The following is a 26,890-nucleotide window of genomic DNA, read 5'->3' as shown; positions in this document are numbered from 1 at the left end:
GAGCAAGGAAGTGACGCTCGCTTCCAAAGTCATTCCCCATCCGCATCCGCCGGAACACAGAGCTTCGTGCAATTGGAGTTTCCCGATGTCAGTCAACAGCAGCTTTGCCACCACCTCTCCTGATTCTCGACTCCGCTGCTGCTGCACTTGGCGACCATATCGGCCGTCAGGGAAAGAAATGCCAACGGGATGAGGGGATCGTAGGCCATGTAAATACAAAGTATCAAATGTTTACGCCTTCATCGACAAACCGATGCGCAGTTTGCTTTTCGATTATCGCAGTTATGCTCCCGGTCGTCTCCCGTCCGTCTGTTTTATCTAGCGCCGTGTCTAGCCTCGGGAAAATGTACCCGACTATTCTTGATAGCCTTTTTTTCGCAAACAAAAGAAGACACCCGAAAAAACAATAAAAGAGCACGACAGAAGGATCGGTGAGTTTATCTCTCCGTGTGTTGTGAATGCGCATCGATTATTTTATGTTATCGCGCATGTTCGATGGCCTTTTAACTGTTTCTTTTTTCCAGTCGGCCCCTTTTCTAAATGCCTGAAGCCGGTTGAAAGCAAGTAGAAATGTATAGAGCCTCTGTTTTTTTATTCAGCACAACTGATCCACATGTAGTTCAGTAGTTGTTATATGAGGTTAAGTGTAGAAGCAATCATTAAGGTGTCCATAAAAATACAGTAATTTTTCCATGCCTGTGTTGAGGAGGATTGCACTTAGGCTGTAGCTGCACTGTTTTTGCAAAGGCCTACACTAATTATGACGAAAGTCTCATGCTTTTCACTAAATGCCCTTTTATTATTTGCTCAAACTTTACAATAAGAGTTCATTTGTATGTAGCTACTAACATGCAATTCCATGACAGGCTGTGAACTGAATTGGGAACAATAGAAATGGCTTGGCCGTGAAGTATATCATAAATTGTGAAACTTTACATTTTTATTATGTTTATTTTTTATTATTCAAATGGCCGGATTCTGAGACTGAGGAAAGTTGAATGTGCTGGCCAGTGTGTTATTTGCCTAATAAATGACAATAGGCCACAGTTTTAAATGTAAAGCAGATTGATATTTTTTCCCTCTAGTGATATATCATAAAGTAGCCTAAAAATAAGTAGCCTTTTTTCATATTTCTTTATCGTAATTCTTTAAATGTTTTGGTTTACCATAAACTAATCTAGCAAAAAAAAATGTGCTTAAAATGTCACAACAGTGCAGTTTTTAAATCTCATAATTATTAGAAAATATGTAAAATAACTGCAAAAAGGTCCACTTTTTGAGGTATAACGAACCACTCCTTTCACCAGGCTGACTACGGGTCTGTTAACAAAGACATCTTTGGATTTTAATAAAGCATTACTAAATGCTGAACTATGATTAATAAATGTTGTGCAAGTGTTGTTCATGCTAGTATGCATTAATCAAACATTATTGTAAAGTGCGCGCAGATTCTTTTTTTTTTGAGCTAAGTTTTTATACATATTCAGTATGTCCAGATTTTTTTAAGGTGCAAGTCTGTGGCACTGCATGAACTGACATGTGAAACAATAGAAATGGTTGACCGTGGAGTATATTTTAAATTCAGCTCTTTTGTGTAGATTATTTTTAATAAGTTGTGGGCTCTAGATCATTTAAAAAAATATACAAATACTTATCTTAGGCAAAAATGAAGTGTCCCATTTTTGTGTCTGCATCTAATTACATTTACAATGGTGATTTAATAAGCATTTTGAATGCAGGTAAAGCGTCTACTGTATTGTTATTATCGTTATTATTCTCTCAAATTACTTGTGAGAACAATGTCAAAATATTTGTAAAATAATGATTCATCACCATTTATTGCAATCTATATATACAGGTAAACGTGAAACTACACACTTATTCTCACCTCTCACCTATTAAAAAATATAAAAGAATAAGTGGGCATAAAAATTATTCTATTTTAAATAATAAATATAAAAATAAATATTATATTTTGTAAAAGTATTTTGGTGACTAATAGGCAAAACCTAGTGTTTTGAAAAATGTTGGAAAAATCTAAAGTAAAAAATTATTTTAATTAGTATTCAATAATAATGAATATTAGTTCATTAGTATTTTGGGCTGCTCTTAGTCTTTTTGCATTTAGACTCTATTTTTTTTTTTTTTGCTATTCAGCACAACTGATCCACATGTAGGGCAGTAGTTGTTATATCTAGTAGTGTAGAAGGAATCATTAAGGTGTTTATAAGAATACTATGCCTGCATTGAGGAGGATTCCACTTAGGCTGTAGCTGCACTGTTATTGCAAAGGCCTACACTAATTATTATGAAAGTTTCATGCTTTTCACTATTTAATTCTATAATCTTTTATTATTTGCTTAAAATTTACAATAAGAGTTAATTTGTATGTTGTTACTAACATACAAGTCCATAACAGGCTGTGAACTGACGTGAGAAATGATAGAAATGGTTGACCGTGGAGTATTTTTGAAATTCAGCTCTTTTGTGTAGATCATTTTTAATCAGTTGTGTGTTCTAGGTCATTTAAAAAATATACATATACTTATCCTAGTGAAAAATAAAGTGTGCCATTTTGATGACTGCATCTAATTACATGTACAATTGTGATTTATATACATAATAAGCATTTTTAATGCAAGTGTCTATTGTTACAAGTTACTTGTGAGAACAAAATATTAAACTGTGTGAAATAATGCTTCATCACCATACATTGCAATCAATACACCAGAATAGATGAAACTGAATTTTGAGCAGAGAGCTTGCTTTTATTCGTTGTATCAAGAAATAACCTTTGTTTAATGGCAGATTTTCTTTTTGGCAGATATTTATGGTGCAATTTATTTTCATTTCATTCTTGACTGTTGAATTGTAGCCTCACAGGTGCAAGAATATCTCTGGTTCGAGCCCCGGCTGGGTCAGTTGGCATTTCTGTGTGGAGTTTGCATGTTCTCCCCATGTTTGCGTGGGTTCCCTCACAGTCCAAAGACATGCGGTATAGGTGAATTGAATAAGCTAAATTGGCTGTAGTGTATGTGTGAAAAGTCCATAGTGGAAAGAAAATGAATGAATGAAAATGAACTATAATTGTTGTAAATCAAGTAATGACTAAATGATCCCCAAGTTAAAATAAGACAGTGAACACTAGAATATGCCTGAGATGAATGTGACAGTTGCAGGTCACTATGCCTGTGGAGGTACTACTCTGACTCAATCTATTAATAGAAACTATGAAATGTAACTTTCAGAGTTTTCCTGGTTTCTTTTCAGCATGCAAGAAAAAAAAAGCACTGATCAGAATGATATCCAGTTGCAAATATTACTCAATACAGATTTAATATGCCTATCTATATGTTGGGAGTTATGGGCCTTTGTTGCATAAGCTATACAGTGGCGTAACCTCGGTAGGCCCATAAAACCTCTGTCTTTATGGAGGTCTAGTTTTCAGAAGTATGTTTTTCAAAATGTGTGCTTTGTGGAGATTGTGCATGCCTGCTAATATTTTTATTTCTGCACACCTCCTGCCATACTGCAAAACATTTCAGGCTTATTCTGAACATGGATGAAATATTATCTGCTAGTTTGGGGTATCTCAGAGTGTTTCTCTTGACCCGCAAGACAATTTAGTAAAGTGAAAGAGACTTCGTGAACTCATGCTGACATATTTCCATGAACAGAGGTGAAGGTCTGCCCTGATATTTTAGTTGTCTTGAGTAGGGCTTAGACATTGCAACAGATGCTTCCTAGAAAGCTGCTTCACTGCATTAAGAGCACCAGAGGCACAGTCATAACTCATTTGTTAACGTTTAATTCAGTGGTTAATTTAAAATGATGATATGTCAAATAATTTATATTTGGCAAATTGATTTATAATTTATTGCAATGATGAATTGTTACTGTAAATTGATAATATACAGTTTTAGCACATGACGGAGGTCAATTCAGACTTTCTACCATTCAAAATCGACCCATAAAATGATTAGCAAATGCGATTTGACCAACATACTAAGAGCCGTGGAAAAAAATACAGTTTTGAAAATTATATTTGTTATATAAGATTTTTTGATAAATGTTGAAATTAACATGGTGTACAGTGCTCGCATACTTGAGTACACCTCATTTTAAAATGACTTTTTATCCTTTTCTCAATGAATTTAGGCAATGTATTTTGGTGAATTAAAAAAACGATTTAATAAACATAATTTTTTTGTATTTAATATTTTTCTGTAACATAAATTTGGTTGTACTAGTTTTTGGACTATTATCGTGAGTTATTTTGTTAGATAAGCTCCATATTTGGCTTCAGCACTGACTACTGACTAATGTAGATGCACAAATACAATATTGTACAGCTTCCTATTAAAATATTATTTTAAAAGATTGATTTGTGAGGGCCCTACTTCTGTATACTAAGCACTGCATGTTGAAATTAACATGGTGAAATGGTGCAGCTAAGTTGGGTCATGCTTTGCTTTTTAGTGACCTTTACAGTGTTACTTGCTATATAAGCAATGGTAAATTAAGTGTAACTACATGCAATTAACCCTAATCCAAGCCTATCCCTAACCCAAACTTTATAGTATGTGCTTATAATTAATTTTAATCAGTACTTAAATGCATAATTGTACGCCAACAAGAACACCTTAAACTAATATTAACAAACGAAACCTCATGGGAATATTTTCTTGCTTCTTATTGCTGATATTTATTTTTAAATTAATATAAACACATTTTACATTACTCTACAAAATCTTGGGGTTAGTGAAAATGTGTTGTAAAAACTTATATTCAAATGTACATTACCTTAAACAGTAACATTGTGAGAAATCATTACAACTTACAAAATGTTTAATATACTTTTAAGACAAAAATTTTTCTTTGATGGCAAAGCTGAATTTAGTTTTTTGGTGCAGACCATTTTCAGGATTGTTCATTGAATAGAAAGTTTAAAAGAAGATAATTTATTTGAAATATAATTTCTGCAACCTATTGAAATACTTTTACGGTCACTTCTGATTAATTTAATGTATAATCGCTCTATTGGTTATAATAAAAAAAACGAGCTAACTTGGAAAAAAAATTACATGCCTCAGCTTTAAATCATTAGTGTTGTCCTTTAATCGAGTTTGATAATGAAACAAATGCAACATTTCCCAATTCGATAATGGCTATTTTAACCATAGTGATTAAAAAGACTGTTCTGAGTGAAACCAAGGAGCCAGTTTCTTCATGAATCTTCATGAATCTTATCTGTGTGCAAGGAAGTACAACCCACCCAGTCTGTCTGCCATCCAAACCCATGGATGTTATCATCAGCTCTCAGTAGGACCCATATTTCACTTTCCATAATATGGATGTTTTATGTAATGCTGTTTCTCTCATTGTCAGAGGGCATACTTCACATCTAGTGCTGTGCTGTCTTCAGTGACTGAAGGTGTATGGTGTAGATAAGAGCTTCTTCTCAATCTCTTGTGGCATTTAGACTTTTATCAAAAGAGCTCAGGCATGTTAACAGTAAGGCTGTGCAATACTGTATATCTTTTCACCATCGTCATGGTAATGCGTGCATCTACAATAGGCGCATGGCAGTTTAGAGCGCATGAGATTTGAGAAGTCACTGCAGACTTGAGCAATCCCTTCAGGATTTTGTGGGACTTTTTTCAGATTTTTTGTAGCCTAAAATGAAATTGCCTGCTGCTTTTCTTAAAATTTGCGGCAATATTTATGGCATTCTTTTGTGTTGATTTGCTGTACCACAGATAAAAGTTTTTATTTTATATATATACACACAAGTTTTTTTTAACAAGAATCTTTTTTCATAGCTTGTAGCTATTTGTCAACTTTAGAGCATGCCAACAATGCATTATATTAACACTATGAAAACAGTACATCAGGAAAAAAAGCAACCAAATGCATTAACCATATGCAAGCAATGCTTCTTCACACCATAATACAGTGAAAGTTTATCAGTTGCATGTGTTTTTAAAGACACCAATCAACGGGTGGCCTTTTGCTGTGTTGGGCCGTCATGTGAGCATTTGTAAAGGCTAGTGTGTTTGGTGTGTTTCATACAAAGCCACTTGTCAGGCTTATTTCCCAGAATCACATAGAATCGCCATCAGCCATTGGAGCAGCCATAGAGTGCCCCGATTGGCTGTTCTATGAATCAGAATTTAGGGAAAAAAACAAAAAAAAAAACGAAGTAACAAAACTAAGCAAACATCGCAAGGTCAAAGGCGGAAAACGAAGCTGTCTTTTTGTTGCATTTTTAAAATACTTGCAAACAATATGCATTATCAGATTATCTTTATTCACCAGATGACTTAATATCTCTATTTGGAAAGAATCTATAATGTTTGATTAATTAGCATGATTCTCCAGTGGGAGTGCATCTGCATAAAATCTAATTACAATCTCTAAATAAAATCAAGAAAAAGAGACAATTTAAATGTTTTATAGTTTTTTTGAGTCTAACAGTATTCAGGTACTGTTATTTGATTAAAATAAAAATAATTTGATAACGAATCGTTTTTAATGTCACAAATGGTACAGTTTTCATGCCTGAGAGTGTTTAAAATCCTTATACTTTCTCGGGCATCAAAAACATGCAAATGAAAAGTTGATAAAGACTTTTGTGAATGATCACATTGTGATCCATGCTGAAAAGCTGTATTTTGCAGCTCTTGATATGTGTGCAGCACTAGTTCCAGTTATTCTTTCTGTTATGATAGTTTAGTCTGCTGCCAACCGCATATATGGAAAGATGCATTCGTAGGTTCTCATTTTAATCGTATGTCATCTATTAAGTGCGCTCTTTTTCATATGCAGCTTTTTTAGGCCAGAAGCAGCTGAAGCAAGTCTGCAATGCAGAAAGTTTTCTTTGCTATTTCTCTGACATTTTTGGCATGTCCAGATTTTAGGTTCTGTGACCGATTTTTAAAGCATTCAGGCACAATAATTTATTTTTGTAGCTTTAACAAAGATTGTCTATTGAATCTATACTATGAAAAATACTGTAGTGCTATAATTTAGTTTCAGTACCTGAATATACAGTTGGACTCACTCAAAATCTCTAAAACAATGTTTATTTAATTGGTATCTTTGCTCTGATCTATTAATACATGCTTATTATTTGTTTATTATGTTTCACTACCATACTTCGTACAAAATGCTGGGTTCCACACAATTAATTCCTGTTGTCTCAACACATTAAGTTAACATAACAAATTGAAGTTGATAGAATATAAAAACATAAATGAACATTTGAAGCTCATTTTAAATAACTACTTTGCTGCAAAACAAGCTGCATAAATATTTTTTGTGTGTATAAAATCAACCCAGTTATTATATAACAATGATTTCTTTTTATTAGGGCTGGGGGATAAAATCAGTATCAGTATTTATTTTGTCCCAACACCATTTTCAACATTGATAATAAACAAGTTTGGTATATAGTTTTGGTATGAAGCGCTATAATTTTATTAAAATGTAGCTGCTGAGTGCACGCCTTGGAATCAATGCCCATAAGATTAGGGTGTCAGCATTTAGGCACACCTAGTTGAAAAACATCTGAACTTTTCTGAATGCCCCGAGCACTGGAACTAACCAATCTGCTTCACGCTTTGTATGGAATATACACATTTCAGTAATAACAGCAGACTAATAACCTCAGACAAACACAAAGCATGCGCTTGTCATTTAAGGTTAGAATTACAACACACGCGAAGATGTCACCAGAGTGGCTTTTTGGTTTCTTTTCTTGCGCATCCCATCCGCTATCACCCCATCTGAAAGATTTTTTAGCATAGGGGTAATGTAGTCATTCAATTTCATAAATTGTAATGTTGCAGTGCGGGTTTGAATAATGAAGATTGGTTCCTTTACTTGAAAGCTCAGATTTGATTTTCAGAATTAGTTTCGTTTACAGAGTTTGAGGTTTATTGTATTATTATTATTGACACCTCACAGATGTTGATTTACTTTTACCATTGCGCACACTTTGTATAATTTTTTTTTATCGAGTTTGACTCACTTTAACACGTATGTTTATTGTATTATAAATAGATATTTTGTTTAAATATTTTTGTTTAGGAATGTAAAATAAGGTGGACAAAAAAAAAAGGCCCGATATTCCTAAATGTATTGTTAAGAATATTGAATAATTATTGATATAGAATGATATAAAACATGATATTTTGTTAATTTTTTAGCAAAATCGCCTAGCCCCACTTTCCATATAAAGCTATTCAGATCATCTGGTTAAATAGTTTTTTTTATTGCAATATTATATAATTGTAGAAAACCAAAATATAGCAGTGCCAGCTTTGTTTTGAGATGCAGGTCTGTTAACACAAACAAAATGTTGGTGTGGATCTTTGTTTCCTGAGATTGTGTAGATATTTGAGTGTCTGTCCCTCGTGAGAACGAGGTGGACGTCTCTGGACTGCTTCCCCTTCTGGCGCTTGGGTGTTAGATACGTCTGGTGTAGAATTTGGCCACGGTATCAGGTGAAGAGGGGGTGAGACCATGGGGAACAGAGGGGGCTGGGCCCACGTTACCAGGAAGCAGTAGCTCTGGGCAAGGCTTGTTAGCGTTCTTGGTAGCAGAAACCCTAGCCGAGCAGAGAATAGCATAGTATTTAATGGGCTAGTGTTTTGTGATCTGGTGCCAGGATTCATCCGCAGACCGTCCTGATGAGTCTGGTCAGTGGTGGAACAGAGGAGATCCACTAATCCACTAATATGCTCTAACTGGTTAAGATTGTGGAGTATCTTGTAAGCTGCAGAGTAATGAGGGTTACAATGGATGAGTACAGAGGTACCAAGAATTGCTGTTAATTAATGAATGTGTGTATATGTGGAGAAGCGTACTTTGTGCTTATAAATGGCTAGATTTTCCAGACTGCGTTTTGCTGTTTTGGAATGATTTCTCTCTGCATTCTGAGTGGTTTTGAAAGCTTTTACATTTTTACATTCCATATAGCAAAAATTAAATGCGGATCAATTCTTATAATAATAATAATAATAATAATATTTATTATTATTGTTATTAAAACATCAACTTAAATATGATTAAAAGTCAATCTTAGACATACATTTCAGATAGAACTGTATATTTCTTAGGGGATATTTGTAGAATTGAGGATCTAAATGTAAGATTTGAAAGAGCACTTAAATTGGATGCACACTATTTGATTCATAGGAGTGTAATGGATTTGTACGATCGATCACAACCTACAGTTCGAAACACACGTGGCCTGTGGATCAATCCTTTTTTTTTTTTTTTTTACTTTACTGGTTGATTAATCCTAAATTTGTAGAGATGGCCTCTCGCTTCATTCAAATCATTGAATTGAATTGAGTTAAATTTAAAAACGTTTAGCATTAAAAGCTTGGCGTCTCAACATCCACGCAAAATAAATTATAAACGATGATGATTTGCCTATGTTTATTAATCCTTCAATCGCTGCATTCAAATCTGTGTTTGAAAAACACACAAATATCAAGATTCAGTCTTTAATCATTTAAGTTAGTTATGAAGTTACATAACTTCAGTATGGAGCTAGATCAGTCTAACAAATTTTTTTCAAAATGCAATTCATAGATCCACAAGAAAATTCACATTCACATAATCTAATTTGTACATTTAAAACATGATTAAAAAATACACAAATCCTATTCATAAATTTAAAACGCTTCAAAAACACAGACCCAATTCATAAATTCAAAACAGTATTTGAAAATACAAAAATCCAATTTTTAAATGTATTACTCGATTCAAAAATACACAAGTCTAATTCGTAAATTCGAAACACCATTCCTAAATACACAAATGCAATTCATAAATTCAAAACAAGATTTGAAAATACACAAATTCAATTTGTGTATTCAAAACACCATTCATAAATATGCAAATCCTGTTTATCTGGTTCAAATTGAAATTATTTTTTCTTGTGAATTCATAAATTGTGTTTACAAATTTACAAATTAGATTTTGTAAATGTGAATTGTGCTGTGCACCATAAAGAAGTAATAATAATAATAATTCCTTACATTTATATAGCGCTTTTCTAGACACTCGAAACGCTTTACACAATGGGGATCGCATCCACTACCAGTGTGCAGCATCCACCTGGATGACTTGACGGCAGCCATATTGCACCAGATTGCACACCACACACCAGCTGATTGGTGGAGAGGAGACAGAGTGATGAAGCCAATTATGATATGGAAATGGTTAGGAGACCATGATGGACAGAGGCCAGTGGGCAAATTTGGCCAGGATGCCGGGGTTAAAGGCCTGTTCTTTTTGAAGGGTATTTTTAACGACCACAGAAAGTCAAGACCTTGGTTTAACGTCTCATCTGAAAGATGCCGCTCACTGAGCAGTATAGTCACCTTCACTACACTGGGGCGTTAGGACCCACATAGACTGCAGATTGAGCGCCCCCCGCTGGCCTCACTAACACCCCTTCCGTCAGCAACCTGGCATTCCCATGTGGTCTCCAAATACTGGGATAACAGTTTATAGTTTAGATAAAACCACTGGTGTTTGTGGTAAAGATTTAAATCACTGGCATATACATTTACCAACACTCAAAAATAAAAGTTGTAGGCAGCAATTACATTATTAAACCAATAGGTGGCAACCAGCCATCAAAAATAGGCTACTGAATAATTCTTCAGAAATGACACATCTTGCAATAAAACATGAAGTTTTATAAGTGAATAACTGAATCATTTATTGAAAATGAGGCTAAAAATTAATATGAGTTGCACACATTAAAATGTTAGATTTAAACATTTAGCGCTATCAGCAACAGTAGTAAGAGTGAATTTTTCACAGTACTGAATATTTTACCATTTATTTTTATTTAGATGATTATTTCTTCATTTAGTTTTTAATTAAATTGGAGCTTCAAAGTTCTGTTTGTTAAAACCAAAAGTGTTTTGCAGTACTGTTTTTGTAATAAATAGAAAGCAAATTAAATTTGTCTTCTCAACTTTTTGGCTGATCCGAAAAATGGTCCGATCTTTGACAAAAAAAAAAAAAAAAACATTATGTGATCAGAACTGTAAAATTTGTGATTTGTTACATCTTTAATAATAATTAACAATTGAAAATTATTGCATCTTAATTTTTTGTACTTATAGATGTAGGAATTTTTAAAAAATAGTTATGAAGAGTTTTTAAGAGTTGTGAAGAACAATCAATCAGAAAATGTCAAAGACAGTTAATATAATAACATGTATCTTTTTTGGAATTGCACTAAGGACAAATCACACTAAGTACTTGGAGTTTACCTTGAGGGATTTCTTACCTTTTAAAGAAAATTGTTTTGTGAATGAGGAATATTTGAGCATAAATGTCTAAGTTGCTACTTTTATGACGATATAGATTATGATTAATAATCTGCCATTATTCTGAAACATACAGATCAAGCGTAATCCCTTGCCTCGCTATAGGGTACTAATCCAATTTACCGTATTGAAAGTGTGAACTCCTTTGTACAGATGGTCATATGTTCTTCCACTGAAGCACATGATACACCCAATCCTTGCTGTGGAAATTGAATTATCATGTTTGAGACACTTGTGGAGTTCATGCAGTTCTGCTCTCATTATCTTATTGTTAGAAATTAATTTGATAACCAATGATATATAAAAAATAAGTAAACATTTGAAGGATTTATGATGTATTCTAACTTTACAACACATTCCATGGAGCCTTGTCTAAACTCCTGCTCCCTGCTGCAATTGTTTTTTTTATCTTAAAGTTGTGTAATATTTCATCAATTATAATTACATTATGTGGTTAGAATAATTCTGCAGTACATCAGCATCTCGTTCTGCCTTGAGTTTCAAATTCTTGAGTAATTTGTAGTCTTTAAAGATCTGAAAATGCACCGTGATGAACCCAGCTGTTGGGCTTGAGGAAGGGGCGCTGTCTTTATTAGTATGCCATGTCAACCAGTTTTTGTGCCAGATATTTTTTAAAATAGTCGTGTTTGTTTGCTCTTGGGGTGCGGTTCTGTCTCTTAGCCACACAAGGGAGCCCCACAGCCAAACTCGAGCTTCCCCTGTCACATGCAGCGTGAAAGAAAACATTATGGATGGAAATACTAAACAAAGCAGCTGGATTCATACATACAGGTTATAGCAAAGATTACCATTGCATAGCACACACACACACACACACACACACACACATATATATATATATATATATATATATATATATATATATATTCCGTTGTTTTGTTGCTGCACAATTTATTGTTTCTGCATTGATATCACAGTGTGCATAACACGAGATTTGTGAAGTCGCTGCAGAGTTTAACTTTATTTTCTGCTTGTGTTTTTAAGGGCGGTGACTTGCTTGAGCATTTCAAGACAATTTAAAGCATTCAGGCACAGAAAATTGTATCTTTGTTTTTGTAAATTATATAAAGATTAATTTTTACAAATTATACAATGAAAAATGCAGTGTAGTTTGATTATTTAATTGCTGTATGTGAATATTGTTAGACTCCCTTGAAAACCGCAAAGCTCTGTTTATTATATTTATATCTTTGCTTCATAGTATTTATCTTTGATTGTAATTTATTATATTTTATTCATGATTCACTTCTAGGGCTGCACGATATTTAATTTTTTCAACAATAGATATTGCGCTATGAATGCAGTTTTATACTTTTGTATAGCTCTGTTTGATTGTTTTCTGTGGATTCTAACAGTATTCAGGTACTATTCTTTGTCTTGTGTTTAGTAGCAATATCTCAAATTATTGTTAGTAAAATAGTTTTGTTTTCACCTTCAGAGAAAATTAGTCAAAATTAAGAGTTTTTCCTTTAGACAGGCTAAATTATCTGCAAATGTATGGAGCTTAAATATGCCAAAACAATCTGAATTTGAACCTTGTTAATTTTTAATTATTAACAATTAATTATTGTAATTTAATAAAACTGAATATTTTATACCTTTAAAACTAGATTTGAATGTCTTAACTTGAATATTAAACATTTTAAATTTAAGACAACTGAATTAGGTCAGACACATTTTGTAGACACTTTTTAAAACGATTTTTTTGCTCTTAATGAATATATGAACACAGACTTTTAAATTCTGTTAGCCAGCCCCTGGGCTTCGGGTTAATTGTAATCTTATACAATATTGCCACATTTAAGATCTGATTTCTTTAAAAAAAATAAAACAGCAATCTGCACTGCCTGGCTGAGATAGGATATAAAGTGGGGTGTCAGACCAAACAAGAAGCACTGCGTTAAATTTCATTATTCCTCGCCATGTCTAAAATATGGAAATTAATTTTACCCCAGTATTTTCAATAAAGTTTCTGCGCCAGCCTGCAGCTAATGACAGCGACTGCTTTGAGGTGTTGTTTTGTCTCTTTTAATGCTTGAACAACCAAATAGATGCTTAAGTCTATTTAGCTGATTATATTTGAATTGCATTACAACATCGATACTGTAAAAAGGAACCTTATGAGATCATCATTGACTGAAAAACACTGGAGGTGCATGTAGCCCATTCATAAACTGCAGATATCCAGATTGCAGAAATACAGTTTCGAGTTTTCAAAACATCGATTTGAGAACATCAGATTCAATATTCTAAAATTTAAAACCAGAAATTTAGATTCAGCGCTGAAAGTAGGTCAGAAATGCTCAGTTACAAGACTTAAAAACATGGAAATGATAAACTGTCTCTATTACGGTGAAATTTAGCTGTGACTTTACAATTAACATGTGTTCTGTAGCTCCTGGTCAACTATAATTCAGAAGCAACATTGCACGCTGTGATATCGATGCAGCTATATATGCTGATGATAAATTGTGCAGCCCTATTCACATATAAATGAATGAATACTCTCCAAATAGCTATTTAAATCATTTGGTTAAATTGTATTTATATTGCAGTGTATATTGCAGAAAAACTAAATATTGCAATGTCAGATTTTGCCAATATCAATAATTTCTTAAGCACTGGGAAAAAGACATTGCTTATCATGCACATTTAATGGTTCAAGATGTTCTTCTGGAACCTGTCCAACTGCTTATTGAATTGTAATACACAATGTATTGAGGACCTCCACAGTCTGTGTGCCTGATTGTGACTGACTTTTTTTGGAACATGTGCACTGTGAATTGAATAAATTTAATTCACTATGGTGTGCCTGCCTTGTTTGCCAAAGCAAGGTTATGTAATATCAATTTTCAGTTTTAGTCATTTCAATAGTGCGAATGTTGGTCATGCAACACTTTTTATGCAATAGTCTTGTTTCACTATGAGAGTCGAGGCATAAAAAAATGACCCTTGACTTCGTATTTAACTCAGTTTCACAGAATACATCCTAATGAATTCTATGACCCTTTTTCACGAGCTCTTCTGACCGCCTGGCGCCACAATTTTACAAATGTTATGTAGTGCAAATTCAGTCTAGAAGTGGAGCAAGGTTCCTGAGTTGGGGGAAAGGTCAGGCTTGTTGGCCTCTATGCACATTGTCGCCATAGCTGCCACTGCAAGATCTGAACTTTGATTTATGATCATTCTTTATGCTTGCAGACTGGCTTTGAATGGGAAGAACAATAGGGAGCAGGAGTGGGCAGAAAATGAAGATGCTAACACTTTTGGTGTCCATTGCACATATTTTTCCGTAATGACATAAGCAAGCAGGTTTTTGCAGATGCTGTTTGAGCCAAAATGTCACTGTGTAATATTTGGAAACATGAATGAGGGTGAGGGTATAAAATGCCAGACTAAGGAATCATCAGTTTCTATTCAATATTTGCTTTACTGGCATGACAAATCATACAAAAGTATTGCCGGAGCATTTATAACGTTTATATATATATCATTGTTGCATGACCAACATTCGCACTATTGAAATGACTAGAACTGAAAATTGATATTACATAACCTTGCTTTGGCAAACAAGGCAGGCACTCCAGAGTGAATTAAATTTATTCAATTCACAGTGCACATGTTCCAAAAAAAGTCAGTCACAATCAGGCACACAGACTGTGGAGGTCCTCAATTACAATTCAATAAGCAGTTGGACAGGTTCCAGAAGAACATCTCGAACCAATAAATATATATATAAACTTTGTAAACACAGTAAATAGTAGTATAGTATTAAATGTGATATAATAGCAAAATATTTTTTTTTAAATACTATTAACATAATCATCAGATTCTTCCTCTTTCATCCAGTCATAGAAAAACATTAAATCTAAGTAATATTTGGCATAAAATTAAAGCAAAAAGGCTACAATAATGTCAGGGTTGTGCAAAATTCTAAATTATATATATATATATATATATATATATATATATATATATATATATATATATATATATATATATATATATATATTAGCGCTGTCAAAATTAACGAGTTAACGCATGCGATTAATTTTAAATAATTAACGTGTTAAAAAAAATTTACGCAATTGACGCAGTTCAGGTTTTTTTTACTTCCTGTTGTGGTGGACGTGTGTTCAACATGCAATAAATGTGGATAAGACCAAGGAAGCACTTTTTGAAGGCAAGTTCCAGTATAAAACAATTAGTTGCATCACTAGTTATCCAAAGTTTCATGCAATTTCGGGTGTTTCATTTTTAACTTTCGACATCTGTTGTAAGTTGATACCGCATGGCGAACAGAAAGAAAATTCTCCGCATTTCGTGACTCGGTGTGCCTTTAAGGTAAGGTTCCTTTTAAGCCCACCAAGCAAAGTTACGTCCAAAAGACGTCTTTTCTACGTCTTTGTCAGACGTTGAAATTACGTCCTCTGAAGAGCCAGAATGAAAGTTTTTATGACGTCTTTTATTGACGTCTTTTCAACGTCTTTTTTCGACGTCTTTTCGGCGTCTTTTTGACGTCCTTTTACAGTATTTTTGACGTCTTTTTTGTCTATTTACTTTGTATGTTTGTGATTCTTTTAAATGACAAACACCCATAGGACAAATAAACAGACAGTGCACATTAAATTGAAACATATTTATTTAACGAACAACAGTCCAATTCACAATAAGACCAGAAACATGCATTAAATTGGACAGTTCAGCCAAAAATGAATATTTAATAAACACTCAAAACAAATAGAAATGTATATATATATATATATATATATATATATATATATATAGCCTATATATATATATATATATATATATATATATATATATATATATATATATTAGATTTTTTTTTCCTCAACAAAATGTATTCTGCGCTAGACCTTGTGCTATACGTCCAAAATAGGTCAGATTTGAACGTTAAATTCACGTCCAAAAGTGGTAATAGTCCGACGTCAATATGTCAACCAGATTTGCACGTCGAACTGACGTGCAGATATGGTCACGGACGGACCGACGCAAAATATACGTGATCTGCACGTCCGCACAACGTCTAGTGTTTGGTGGGAGGCTACACGGTAGAATTTTAATAAGAGTATTATCTTAATCATATTAAAATCGGAGTATTGGTGTCTTATGTAAATGTACTCAGAACGTCTGGTGAAGTCGCGAGCTGTCAAAGACAGGGCATTACTCTGCCTTTCAGCATGAGCCCTCCAAGTTTAGCGTGTTTCCGCATTAAACGCAACGAAAGCGTATGCTTTGCGTTGTTGTGTCAGAATCCTTGTGAAATACGGTAATACTTTAGGACGCTTAGTTTAGGACGCTTATCTAATTTGATGAACGTGATCATGCGTGTTGAATCTGAGGGGAGTCGCTGAGGGGAGTATGGAAGGCCGTTGGGGCCAAAACGTCTGCAGCGCGTTGTCTGTCTGTGTGTGTGTGTGTGTGTCAGGCCCGTTGAGGGGTGTCAGGGGTGGAGTGAGCGACGTATCTGTGTAGGGGCGAGAGGGGTGTGCAATGTATTTAACGACCGGTTTGCAAGAAATTATCATTCATTTGCGGGCATTTGGGAGTCTCTGTGCACTTGTGGGATACTCCTAGTCTTAGCAACTGGATGAATGTAAAGGAGGATTAAGCAAAATGGTTTCTACTCTATAATTAATGTTCTCAACTTTCAGCAATAAAACTTTACAATGAGTGCATCTTTTTCTATTCTATAGTTTATTATTATCATTTTTTATTTTACATATCTGCAATTCCTGTATTTTGGCTTTTTTTTTTTGCAGTCCACTTAGAATCCAACATGGAAATCAATGTTTTCTTTATTGGCATTGATTGTTTTGAAATTTAAATGTCATTAACATGCCTGTGTTTTAATTTTTTTAAAAAGGTGCGATTAATTAGTTAATTATTTTTAATTGATTGACAGCACTAATATATATATATATATATATATATATATATATATACATATATATACATACATACACACACACACACACACACGCACACACACACTCACACGCACAAGTTAGAATTTGATATTACCAAATGAAGATTCACCAGATTGTAGTGTTCAAAAGTCATGGCTGTTTAAATCAACCACATCAATTTGCCCCTAACCTCTCCCTAAAATGTACCGTCACTGAGGTGTGAGTAGGTTACACAAAAATGTAAGAATAGTCTTATAAATTAGCCATTAATTCACAAAACAATGTAAAATATTTATTAAAATTTTAAAACTAGGTTGCTGTTGAAAGTGGTGTTAGTTATGTCAACAGGGGCGCTCAACCTCCGGTTTGTGTGAGTCCTAATGCCCCAGTTTAGTGAAGGGGATGCTATACTGTCTGTGACCGCCTGTCCTGATTCTCTGATCATTAAAAATTCCATGCCACTTCTTGTTAAAAAAAGCAGGGATGTAACCCAAGTGTCCTGGCCAAATTCCCTCCATCGGCCCTTACCCATCATGGCCCTCCAGTCAACCCTCATCCACGGAATTGGCTCTATCACTGTCTATCCACTCCACCAATAGCTGGTGTGTGGGTAGCTCATTGGAGCCATTGTCCTGTGGCTGTCATCCAAGTGGATGCTGCACACTGATGATGGTGTTCAGAGACCCCTGCCCCCCTCATATTTGTGAAGAGCTCTGGGTGTATGACAATACACAATAAATGCACTATATAAATACAAATTACTAAGCATGGGCCTGTCAAGACGTTGATATGATAACCTTGGATAAAAATATCACTGTTTCACGGTATTGTGCTCACAAAAAATATTCTTCTTAAATGTCTGGGTAGAAAACTAAAACTTTTTTCCCATTTTAACACAATATTTTTTATTTTGAGAAACATTTAAAATATCTTGGAGCAATAAACATGTCAGGCTAAATAATTCAAATGAATCAGTGACTTCTGCTGTCTTCGTTAGTTTCTAAAGCACAGATTTCTTTACAATTTAAAATGGCATTTTTTGATATCTTTTTTGCTGGAAGATACTGTTATCCTTAAAAAAAATGATATTACATATTACACATACCTTAGGAACGGTATAGCCGAAAATTTCAGCGGTTTTAAAACCTTTACATTTCCAAACCACAGTATACTTTGAAAACGGTTATCGTCCCATGCCTGTTACTATTTGCTTTCATTTGCTATCTCATATAAAAAAATTATAATAAGTATTGTTTTAAATCCTGTTTAAAGCTGGATACACTGCAGCAATGCTTTATACTTGACAATTTAGACACTTCACAAGTTAGAATGGGTTAGCACTTACTTTATTTATTTATTTATTTTTACCCTTTTTTTGTTTTGTTATGAAACCCTCATTCAAAACAGGGTCACCATTCTTTTAGGTGTTAGGCGGGTTAGGACTATGCGTAATGACAGCCAAGAACTTGCCTCATAGTCACATGCTTGGGTAAAACAGTGCGTTTTGTTTATAACCAGTCGTTTGAGGTGAAAATATTTAATGCCTTGTTTCCACTGAGAATAATGTGGTGTGGTATGATTTGCTATTTTGGTCATTTTGACAGTGGAAATGGACATAAATGTGTACCGTACTGTACAAACCATACCACTCAGTGGAAATGGGCCAAAATCATGTAAATTGGAAGACTACATTTAATATTGTCAGTCTGTTTTAAAGCAAACAGGCTGCGTTCATCTAATGTGTGACACTGCAATATGCCAATAAGGACATTAACCCAGGGTTTAGGATTCACAGTGTTGAAACAGCAGCATTTAAATGCTTTTGATTCATTGTTATGCATGGTGTGAAATAATTAAAAATCAAGATAACCCTGGATTCATTTATGCAGGGTTAAAAACGACCCAGAGTTACATATTTCAAATGTGAAAAGCTTGTTTTGTCTGATCTTCCAACCCTTGATCCTTTAAAACTGAAAATCAGCAAATGGTGTCAGCCTCAAGTTAGTCCATCTCAAATGTTTATTACATTTACACATGACACCAACTTCACCAAGCAACCTCAATGAAAAAAAAAAATAAATAAAAAAACTTGACACCCATCCTCTTCCTCTCTATCTGAGAGAAGGTGAATAACGCTCTGCTCGTTCTCCCACATGACCTACATTCTGTTGTTCCTTTTTATCTGGAGACTTGATGAACTTACATTAATTATGTATGGCCGTTTTTCTCTCTCGTTCAGGCTTCACATTGTGACATATTTCACATTAAATAATTTAAAGTCTTGTTTTCTGTGCAAACTGATGCGTTGACATGCTTTAATGGTAATATTTGGGCACCATATGTATTATGCTATACAGTTTTGGTGTTGAAATCACTGTCGGCTTTGGTTGTCTGTAGAAGGATCTGTTCCTGGGGTTTCATTTGTTTTCAGTGGCAGCACGTTTGTCTTTTGAGAAGAGTGTTTAGCCGGAGTACATATGCTCAATAAAGAAGCTAGTTTTTCTGAGCACAAGCTGTCCTTGAGCTCACGCTTCACCTGGAGGACATCACTACTACTCACTGCTTTGCTGACTCACATTTAGCTTGTTCTGACATTTTAGTTTTTTCTAACATAGTGTTGCTTTTACAATTACATGTGAATAACATCCATGGGGTGAACAGTCAATGAATAAGTCCAAGCCAATTCACTTTTACATTTAATATTTTGTTTATTTTATTGTTTAAACTAAGTTCAAAGTTTTTTTTGGTGGTTACACAATGATTACAGCAGATAGGATTTACAGAGCTCATGCAAAACCTCTCAGTTCATTAGCTGTAATGCACTCCACTGTGGCAGGTCAGAAAAAGACAGGCCTAGACCGGCATTGTAACTCAGCCCACGGCAGCATGTTGACTGGGAGCAGATCCATGGGTTCATTTTTAGCGCTGGCCTTGAGTCTCAGCGAGTCTGCCTGGCAACACTTTAATCACTTAGGCCCTGTTTACACCTGGTATTAACATCCTTCTTGGGCGATCTGATCCCAAGTGGTCAGCCAAGAAAGATTGGCTTATACACCTGGAATTAACATGAGTCTCCTAGGCTACCTGACGTTTTATCTCTTATTAAGATCTGTCACTGTTATCATATAAACAGTGCAATCCTAATTTGAGTTGTATTAGTATATTGAGATATGTTTTAGTATAACATGTAATATTCAATTATGCATGTTTTACGTGTTCTCTAAATAGCTATTCTTGACATTTCTAGGCTTTTTCAGATTTTTAAATGGATTTCTTAACTAAACTATCACAGTTAAGCAGTTTTTTTATATGTATAATGGTCAATAAATAATTAGTAATTTTAGCATAAATTGTGAAAATAAATGTGTATAATTGATGTAAAAAGAACAAACCATTGATTAAAATTAGGAAACCTTAATTAAATTGGGGGGAAAAGTCCCCTAATAACAAAAGCTTGTGGCAGAGTGCGGTGGTCATTATAGTTTTTATTATATCTATGAAGAAAAGCAAAGTTGACGCTTTTGTTTTTGACCTTGTTTCAAACATCAGTCTATTTTAAAAATGAACATGTTTGCTGTTACAAACTTGTGCTATGATTTCCCAAGATGTATGCGTAAATGGGGCCTTAGTCACTTTGCTCTCCCACAGTTCCTGACACACATGCACACTCTTGTGTCTGAGCCTTGTTTGTGCTTGCTTATAACTAGATATTTAGTTTTTTGTTATGAGGTACCAACTAAATTCTGTTTTCTTTTTTCTAGTTCCAGGTGCCCCCACCTCATGGAGAAGGTTGGCAAGGTGTGGAGCAACCTGAAGAGAGGGTGTCAGTCTCTGCTTCACACAGATGGGGGTTCTCGTGTTGAAACATCACCACAGCATCAACCACAAACAGACACGGTATGCCACAGTGTGGACGAAGCCCAGGGCGACATCACCCTAGATGCCAACAGTCCCTCTAGCAGTGTAGCAGCACTTCCTCTAGTGGCATGGAGGACCAGTGGGAGTGTGACACGGCGGGGCCATAACTGTGTAGCAGATGTACCCCAGATACTGGAGATCACTGTCGAGCAGGATGCTGATGATGCTCGTGCTCCACTGGGAGCCCGCAGAGACTCTTATTCACGTCATGCACCTTGGAGCGGAAAAAAGAGACACTCGTGTTCTACTAAGGCTCAGAGTTCTCTAGAAACCACCGATCGACGATCAGGCCGGTCTCGACGCAGACATGGGACTAGTAACAGCCCTGAGGAGTTGGAGTCAGGGACAACACGTTCAATTCGCCAGCAAATCCATGATACGGTGGGCCTATGCCTCCCACTACGCTCATCTTCTCGAAATACTCACCTACCACCACCCAAACGCAAGATACAAATTACGGAGCTGATGCTGGAGACATGTCCATTTGCACCAGGATCAGACCTTGCCAGAAAATGGCACCTTATTAAACAACACACTGCACCTATCAACGTGATTCCATTGGATTCATCCCCGGATGCATGTGGTGCTACCTGTGCATCCCCGGAAGATGAAGAGGAGCGTTTGCGAGAAAGAAGGCGACTTAGCATTGAGGAGGGCGTGGACCCACCTCCAGATGCTCAGATCCACACAGTGGAGGCCATCACAGCCCCTTTAGCTTCTCTTTATAAGCTAGGACCGAAGCTTGCCCCTGGAATGGGTGAGGCCGTAGGCGATAGCCGAGGTGCAGCAGCAGCTAACTGTGACTCTGAGGACGATGAAACCACCACACTTTGCTTGCAAGCTCGCAAGCCCAAGCAGTGGCAAGCTTCAGGAGAGGGCCATCCAAGCAGCAAGCAACCGGGTCCTTGGAAAGTGCACACCCAGATCGACTATATCCATTGCTTGGTTCCAGATCTGCTGCAGATCACAGCCCTTCCCTGTTACTGGGGTGTGATGGACCGTTACGAGGCTGAAGCACTGCTAGATGGTCGACCAGAGGGAACTTTTTTGCTGCGTGACTCTGCTCAGGAAGACTACCTATTTTCTGTTAGCTTCCGTCGATATGGTCGTTCACTGCATGCACGCATTGAGCAGTGGAATCACAACTTCAGCTTTGATGCACACGACCCCTGCGTGTTCCATGCAGCCACTGTCACCGCACTCTTGGAGCACTACAAGGACCCTAGCGCTTGCATGTTCTTTGAGCCATTGCTCACTGTGCCTCTGCACCGGACCTTCCCATTTGGTCTGCAAAGCCTGGCTCGAGCCGCAATTTGCCATGGGATCACCTACGATGGCATCGGGGCACTACCACTGCCCCCTGCTTTGCAGGACTACCTCAGGGAGTATCACTATAAGCAGAGGGTGCGTGTACGCTGGCTTGAGCGGGAGCCGGTCAAGGCCAAGTGAGGAAGGCCAGATACTGTACTTCTCATCTCTGCATCAAGAGTAATTCATTCACCACTTTGCAGAGGTGAAAGAATTACACACTTTTTGGGAAGGGGTCAGATGTTTGGGGTTGGAAGAAAGGAGGGACCTAAAACTGAACACTAAGTTTCTATCATTATTTTTTTTTGTTATCACTCTAACAAACAAATAAGTTACATATACAAGCTCTCCAGTGTGCACATTTCACTACAGCTTCTGGACTAGGATGAAGCAGCCGAGGTCTTGGTCTCATTTTCTTTCTTTCTCAGTTCCCATGGCCGTTTTCTAAGGGGGATTTACAGATTCAGCTATTTTTATGCCTCTCCACCCTTTAAATGTTTGACTGGTTTATAGCCATTTCACTTTTTTTTCTGTTGTACCATTCACCTCCCTGCCTCCCCATAATTCCCTTGCATCGAAATTGCATTGTTAGTGTTTATTTAAAGTAACATTGTGGACAAATTCTGAGGGCAGAGGAGAAGTTCGGTGATGTCCAAATATTGCTTTTTCCAGCTTCTTTCATCATCTTAGATTTCTTGGTGCTCTGTCAGTGGTTCCCATGGTAATGTTCTGTGCTCATTCCGCGGTTAGAGGAGGAGGCATTCAGGAGCAGGAAAGACTTTAGAAAGACTTTCCCCCTGCTAAAAGAAAGGCAGAAGAGATCCATGAAAGATAGTTAAAGTGTCCAGATAGCTTTTTGGAATGCATTGCAGTGGAGAGAAGGGCTCTGTGACGTTTTGCTTCCTTGCGCTTCTGGGAAGCTGTAAGGACAAATGGTGCACAATGTGACGTGGTGTGATGTGAGAGCGCTTGGTTTTCAAAAAACATAGTTACTCACACTCTGCGTTCTGTTGCTGTATGTATGTTTTGTAATCATTAATTCCTACCACTAATTGCACAGGGGGTGACTAATTCTGTATCGTCTTTTTTGTATTGTTGTGAATGGTCTATCGGTGTCCTGGAAGTTGGGCGCTGATTGAAAGCACTTTAACTTAACTGTGCTTATGTTAGTGGGTGCAGCAGAGGCAATACATAAACCTGCTACACTGGGACCATTGTTGTCAGGCGTAAACATCGTCCTTTATAGGAATAAACACTATAATCTCACTTTGTCTAACCCACATTGCTCTAGAGAGGACAGACTAGGGTTTGAGGTTTCCCATCAGTGCCAATGCTTTGGGTCAAGCTGGCTTGTTTTGTGAGGCCTGTTTAATTTGATTTTAATTATAGGATGTTTTTTAATACTTACCGAGTTGTACATTTAAGTGTTTCAGATTGTTTCTGAAAGCGTCCAGGGGATGTTCAGAGTTCAAATTGAGTACGTTCGCATTGATTCCCCTGGCCAAGACCAGCGCCTTGATCACTTTAGAATCAATCAGAACATCGCTACAGTTACTTTGACAAAAATGAGCAATTTCTAGCTCCATATCTCATTTAAATGGCACAAATATTTGCCCATTCTCAAAACAAGATAGATCATTTAAGCAGTGTGCCTTCATACATCTAAAATTTATGAGTTACAAACAGTGGTCCAATTGGAAGAGAATTTTTCCAATGACTGTTCCTGCACTGAGTGTCATGAAATGGCTCCATGAAACATCATCTTCATGGACCTGGTGCTGATGTATGATGTGTTTTTGAGTTGAGCTAGGGATATGACTATTGACTCCCTCAACTTTCATATTTTATTTCAGTTGATGAGATCAGGTAGAACTGCCAAATGCAAAGCTCAGGCTCGAAACAGCAGTGTGACTATAACCAGCAACCAGCTTTGTGTATGTGTGTATGTTGCACTGCCCCTGACCTCCCTGTCAAGACTTCAGCTGGCATGAAACCTTTTGTGTTATCTGCTCCTCCCAAGCAACACTAATCTTTCACAGTAATCACAGCCTATCCTGATGCATTTAAAGTCTTCCTGCACATTTTCCCGTTGAGTCATTTTTTTCTTGCACAAGAGAAAAGTGCCAGGGTCAAACTAGGAATAAATATAAAGACATGAGGAAGGATCTTCGGGGAACTCTCAGTGGTATGATTTGATCTCCCTCACCCATTTTTTTGAGGTGTGGGTGAAATTAGTGCAATTTAGACAGAGCTTTAGCTTGGATTATGGTTGTGAAGCAGGTTTCAGGTTGACATGGCATCTGAAGGGGCCAGCTGTCCTGCTCATCTGTAAAAGTGTCATGCTTGGCTTTGCTCCAGACACTCCTTACTGCACTAACTCATGAAACTTGACTTGTACCTACCTATACCTGTACCAATTTACATCAGGGCTGGAATATTTGCTCAGTCGGATGGGGGTAGAGAAGTGGATCATGCTGCCTCTTCTCTCCACCTTAGCTTCCCTAGTTTTACTTAAGACATAATGGATTAAAATAGATATCTATCTACATATATATTGATACAGATTTTAAAATGAAATATTTTTAATATTAGTAACTGTAAAAAAAATGCAATAATGTTTTTGGGCTTAGCTATAATGGTGACCCATATGTAAACCAATGTGAATTGTTTGAGAAGTGGGTTTCCTTCGAAATCACCTTCAGGTTAAAATCATCCTGTTCACATCATGACAGCAATGGATATAGTGCAATGCCATTAAAAGGTGTGTGAGAGAAACTATAGATTAATGTGACCAAAGGTTTAAGATAGGTGAAAAATTGTCAGAGAGATCAGAAACCATCCTAACAAAGTAACTGCAAATTGGCTCTAATCCTAGGTGCTAATTGGCTCATTATGTGATTTTGCTTCTTACTTTCAGAAGTGCCTTTTCATAAATTCCGCACCCTTTTCTAAGGTAACCCAACCTTAAGTAGCCCCCAGTTTAGTTCAATTTCATCTTGCGGCAAATGAAAGCATAATTCCTTATTGTAGAAAATGCTATTAAAAACATAAGCGTTAATTTAGAGTTTTTATACAAGCGTGTAGTGTGTTCTGCGAGGAAATTGAAATACTCAAAGCTTTCAGTCCCCCATATTTTAGTAACAAAGTTATTATTAAGGTATGTACTTGCTCTGTGTCTGTTAACCAGATCAATATAGTTAAATGTAATTTATGACATTTTTCTAGACCACCAGGTCTATTCAGATTGACTTAAGTCAGGGATGTCCAGACTCGGCCCTGGAGGGCCAGTGTCCTGCTGAATTTAGCTCCAACTTGATTAAGTTTCTAGTATATCTAATGAGAGCTTGATTAGCTGGTTAAGGTGTGTTTGATTAGGGTTGGAGCCTAACTCTCCTGGATACCGGCCATCCCGGACCAAGATCAGACATTACTAACTTAAGTGATTGGGACAGCACATGAATAATGTGTATGGATGGAGACTATCACAGATCTCAAAGCAGAATGAAAGGTCATGATTTTCAGATGATATGCTAAGGTTTGGATTGGCGGTGTGTTGATGTCAGTAGCCTAACTTGGGAAGCTGAGACTTCTTAAAAAATAACAAGACTGTGTTAAAATGTTAGAGAGAATGTTGCAAGCCATTTTGTGTGCAGAGCCTTGCACAGTATACCAACAGGAAACATTTTCTGTTCAGTGTTCTTCAAACCATTTCTGTACACAAACTAGAGGGAGGTACAGCAATTTTTAGACAGGAACAAAGACTGACTTGTTTAATTCTGGTTGGATCTTTTTCAGATCCAATACATCACAAGCATCACCCATTTAAAATGATGCACGCATATTTGTTTTCGAGGAAGGGGCTGATGGTGGAACCGAGTGTCATGGTTACAGCACTTGACAACGATCATACATGAGATGACTCTTGAGTCACCCATGACCTCCCTCTGAATTTCTGATTTGACCCTTGGTAGTAAACCCTCAATACACTTCCTGAAATAGGGACTGTGGAGTGACGTGGATATCACTGTCTCTCAAACCTTCTTATATGTTTAATTATTTTATTTTTTATACACAGCCCGAGGTTCGTACTGTACATTGTAATTACTCACACTCGGTGTCCTCTCTCTTCATCGTTCCTTCTTTCTCTCTTATGTACAGGTATTGGTCCCTACTCCCAGGCTGTTACTAAGTTGCTCTATAGTAATCTTTTGTTTGACTTTGGGTTACAGTTTGCTGTTCTTGCAGGGGAGCAGAAGCATGCCCCCCTTTCACCAGTAGCTGTCACTCTTGGTGCTCTTGGCTTATGCTTCATTGTCTTAAATTTCAAAAATAAAAGTGTTGTATGTGTAA

At 36.3% G+C, this 26,890-nt stretch overlaps 1 protein-coding gene across 2 annotated transcripts; it reads left to right on the top strand.

Annotated features, from left to right (window-relative positions):
• Window positions 1–51: 51 nt before the first annotated feature.
• socs5a (suppressor of cytokine signaling 5a) lies at window positions 52–26,890 on the top strand. 2 transcript variants are annotated; one of them, NM_001113758.2, is given in 2 exon segments: window positions 52–431; window positions 21,076–26,890. In NM_001113758.2, a coding segment is annotated over 1 exon segment (1,587 nt). In that variant the 5' UTR covers window positions 52–431; window positions 21,076–21,094; the 3' UTR covers window positions 22,682–26,890.

The sequence above is a fragment of the Danio rerio genome, chromosome 12 (assembly GCF_052040795.2).
Source record: "Danio rerio strain M-AB ecotype USA chromosome 12, GRCz13ab, whole genome shotgun sequence".
In the NCBI taxonomy this organism is placed as follows: Eukaryota; Metazoa; Chordata; class Actinopteri; order Cypriniformes; family Danionidae; genus Danio; species Danio rerio.
This window is presented reverse-complemented; position numbering and strand designations above follow the sequence as displayed.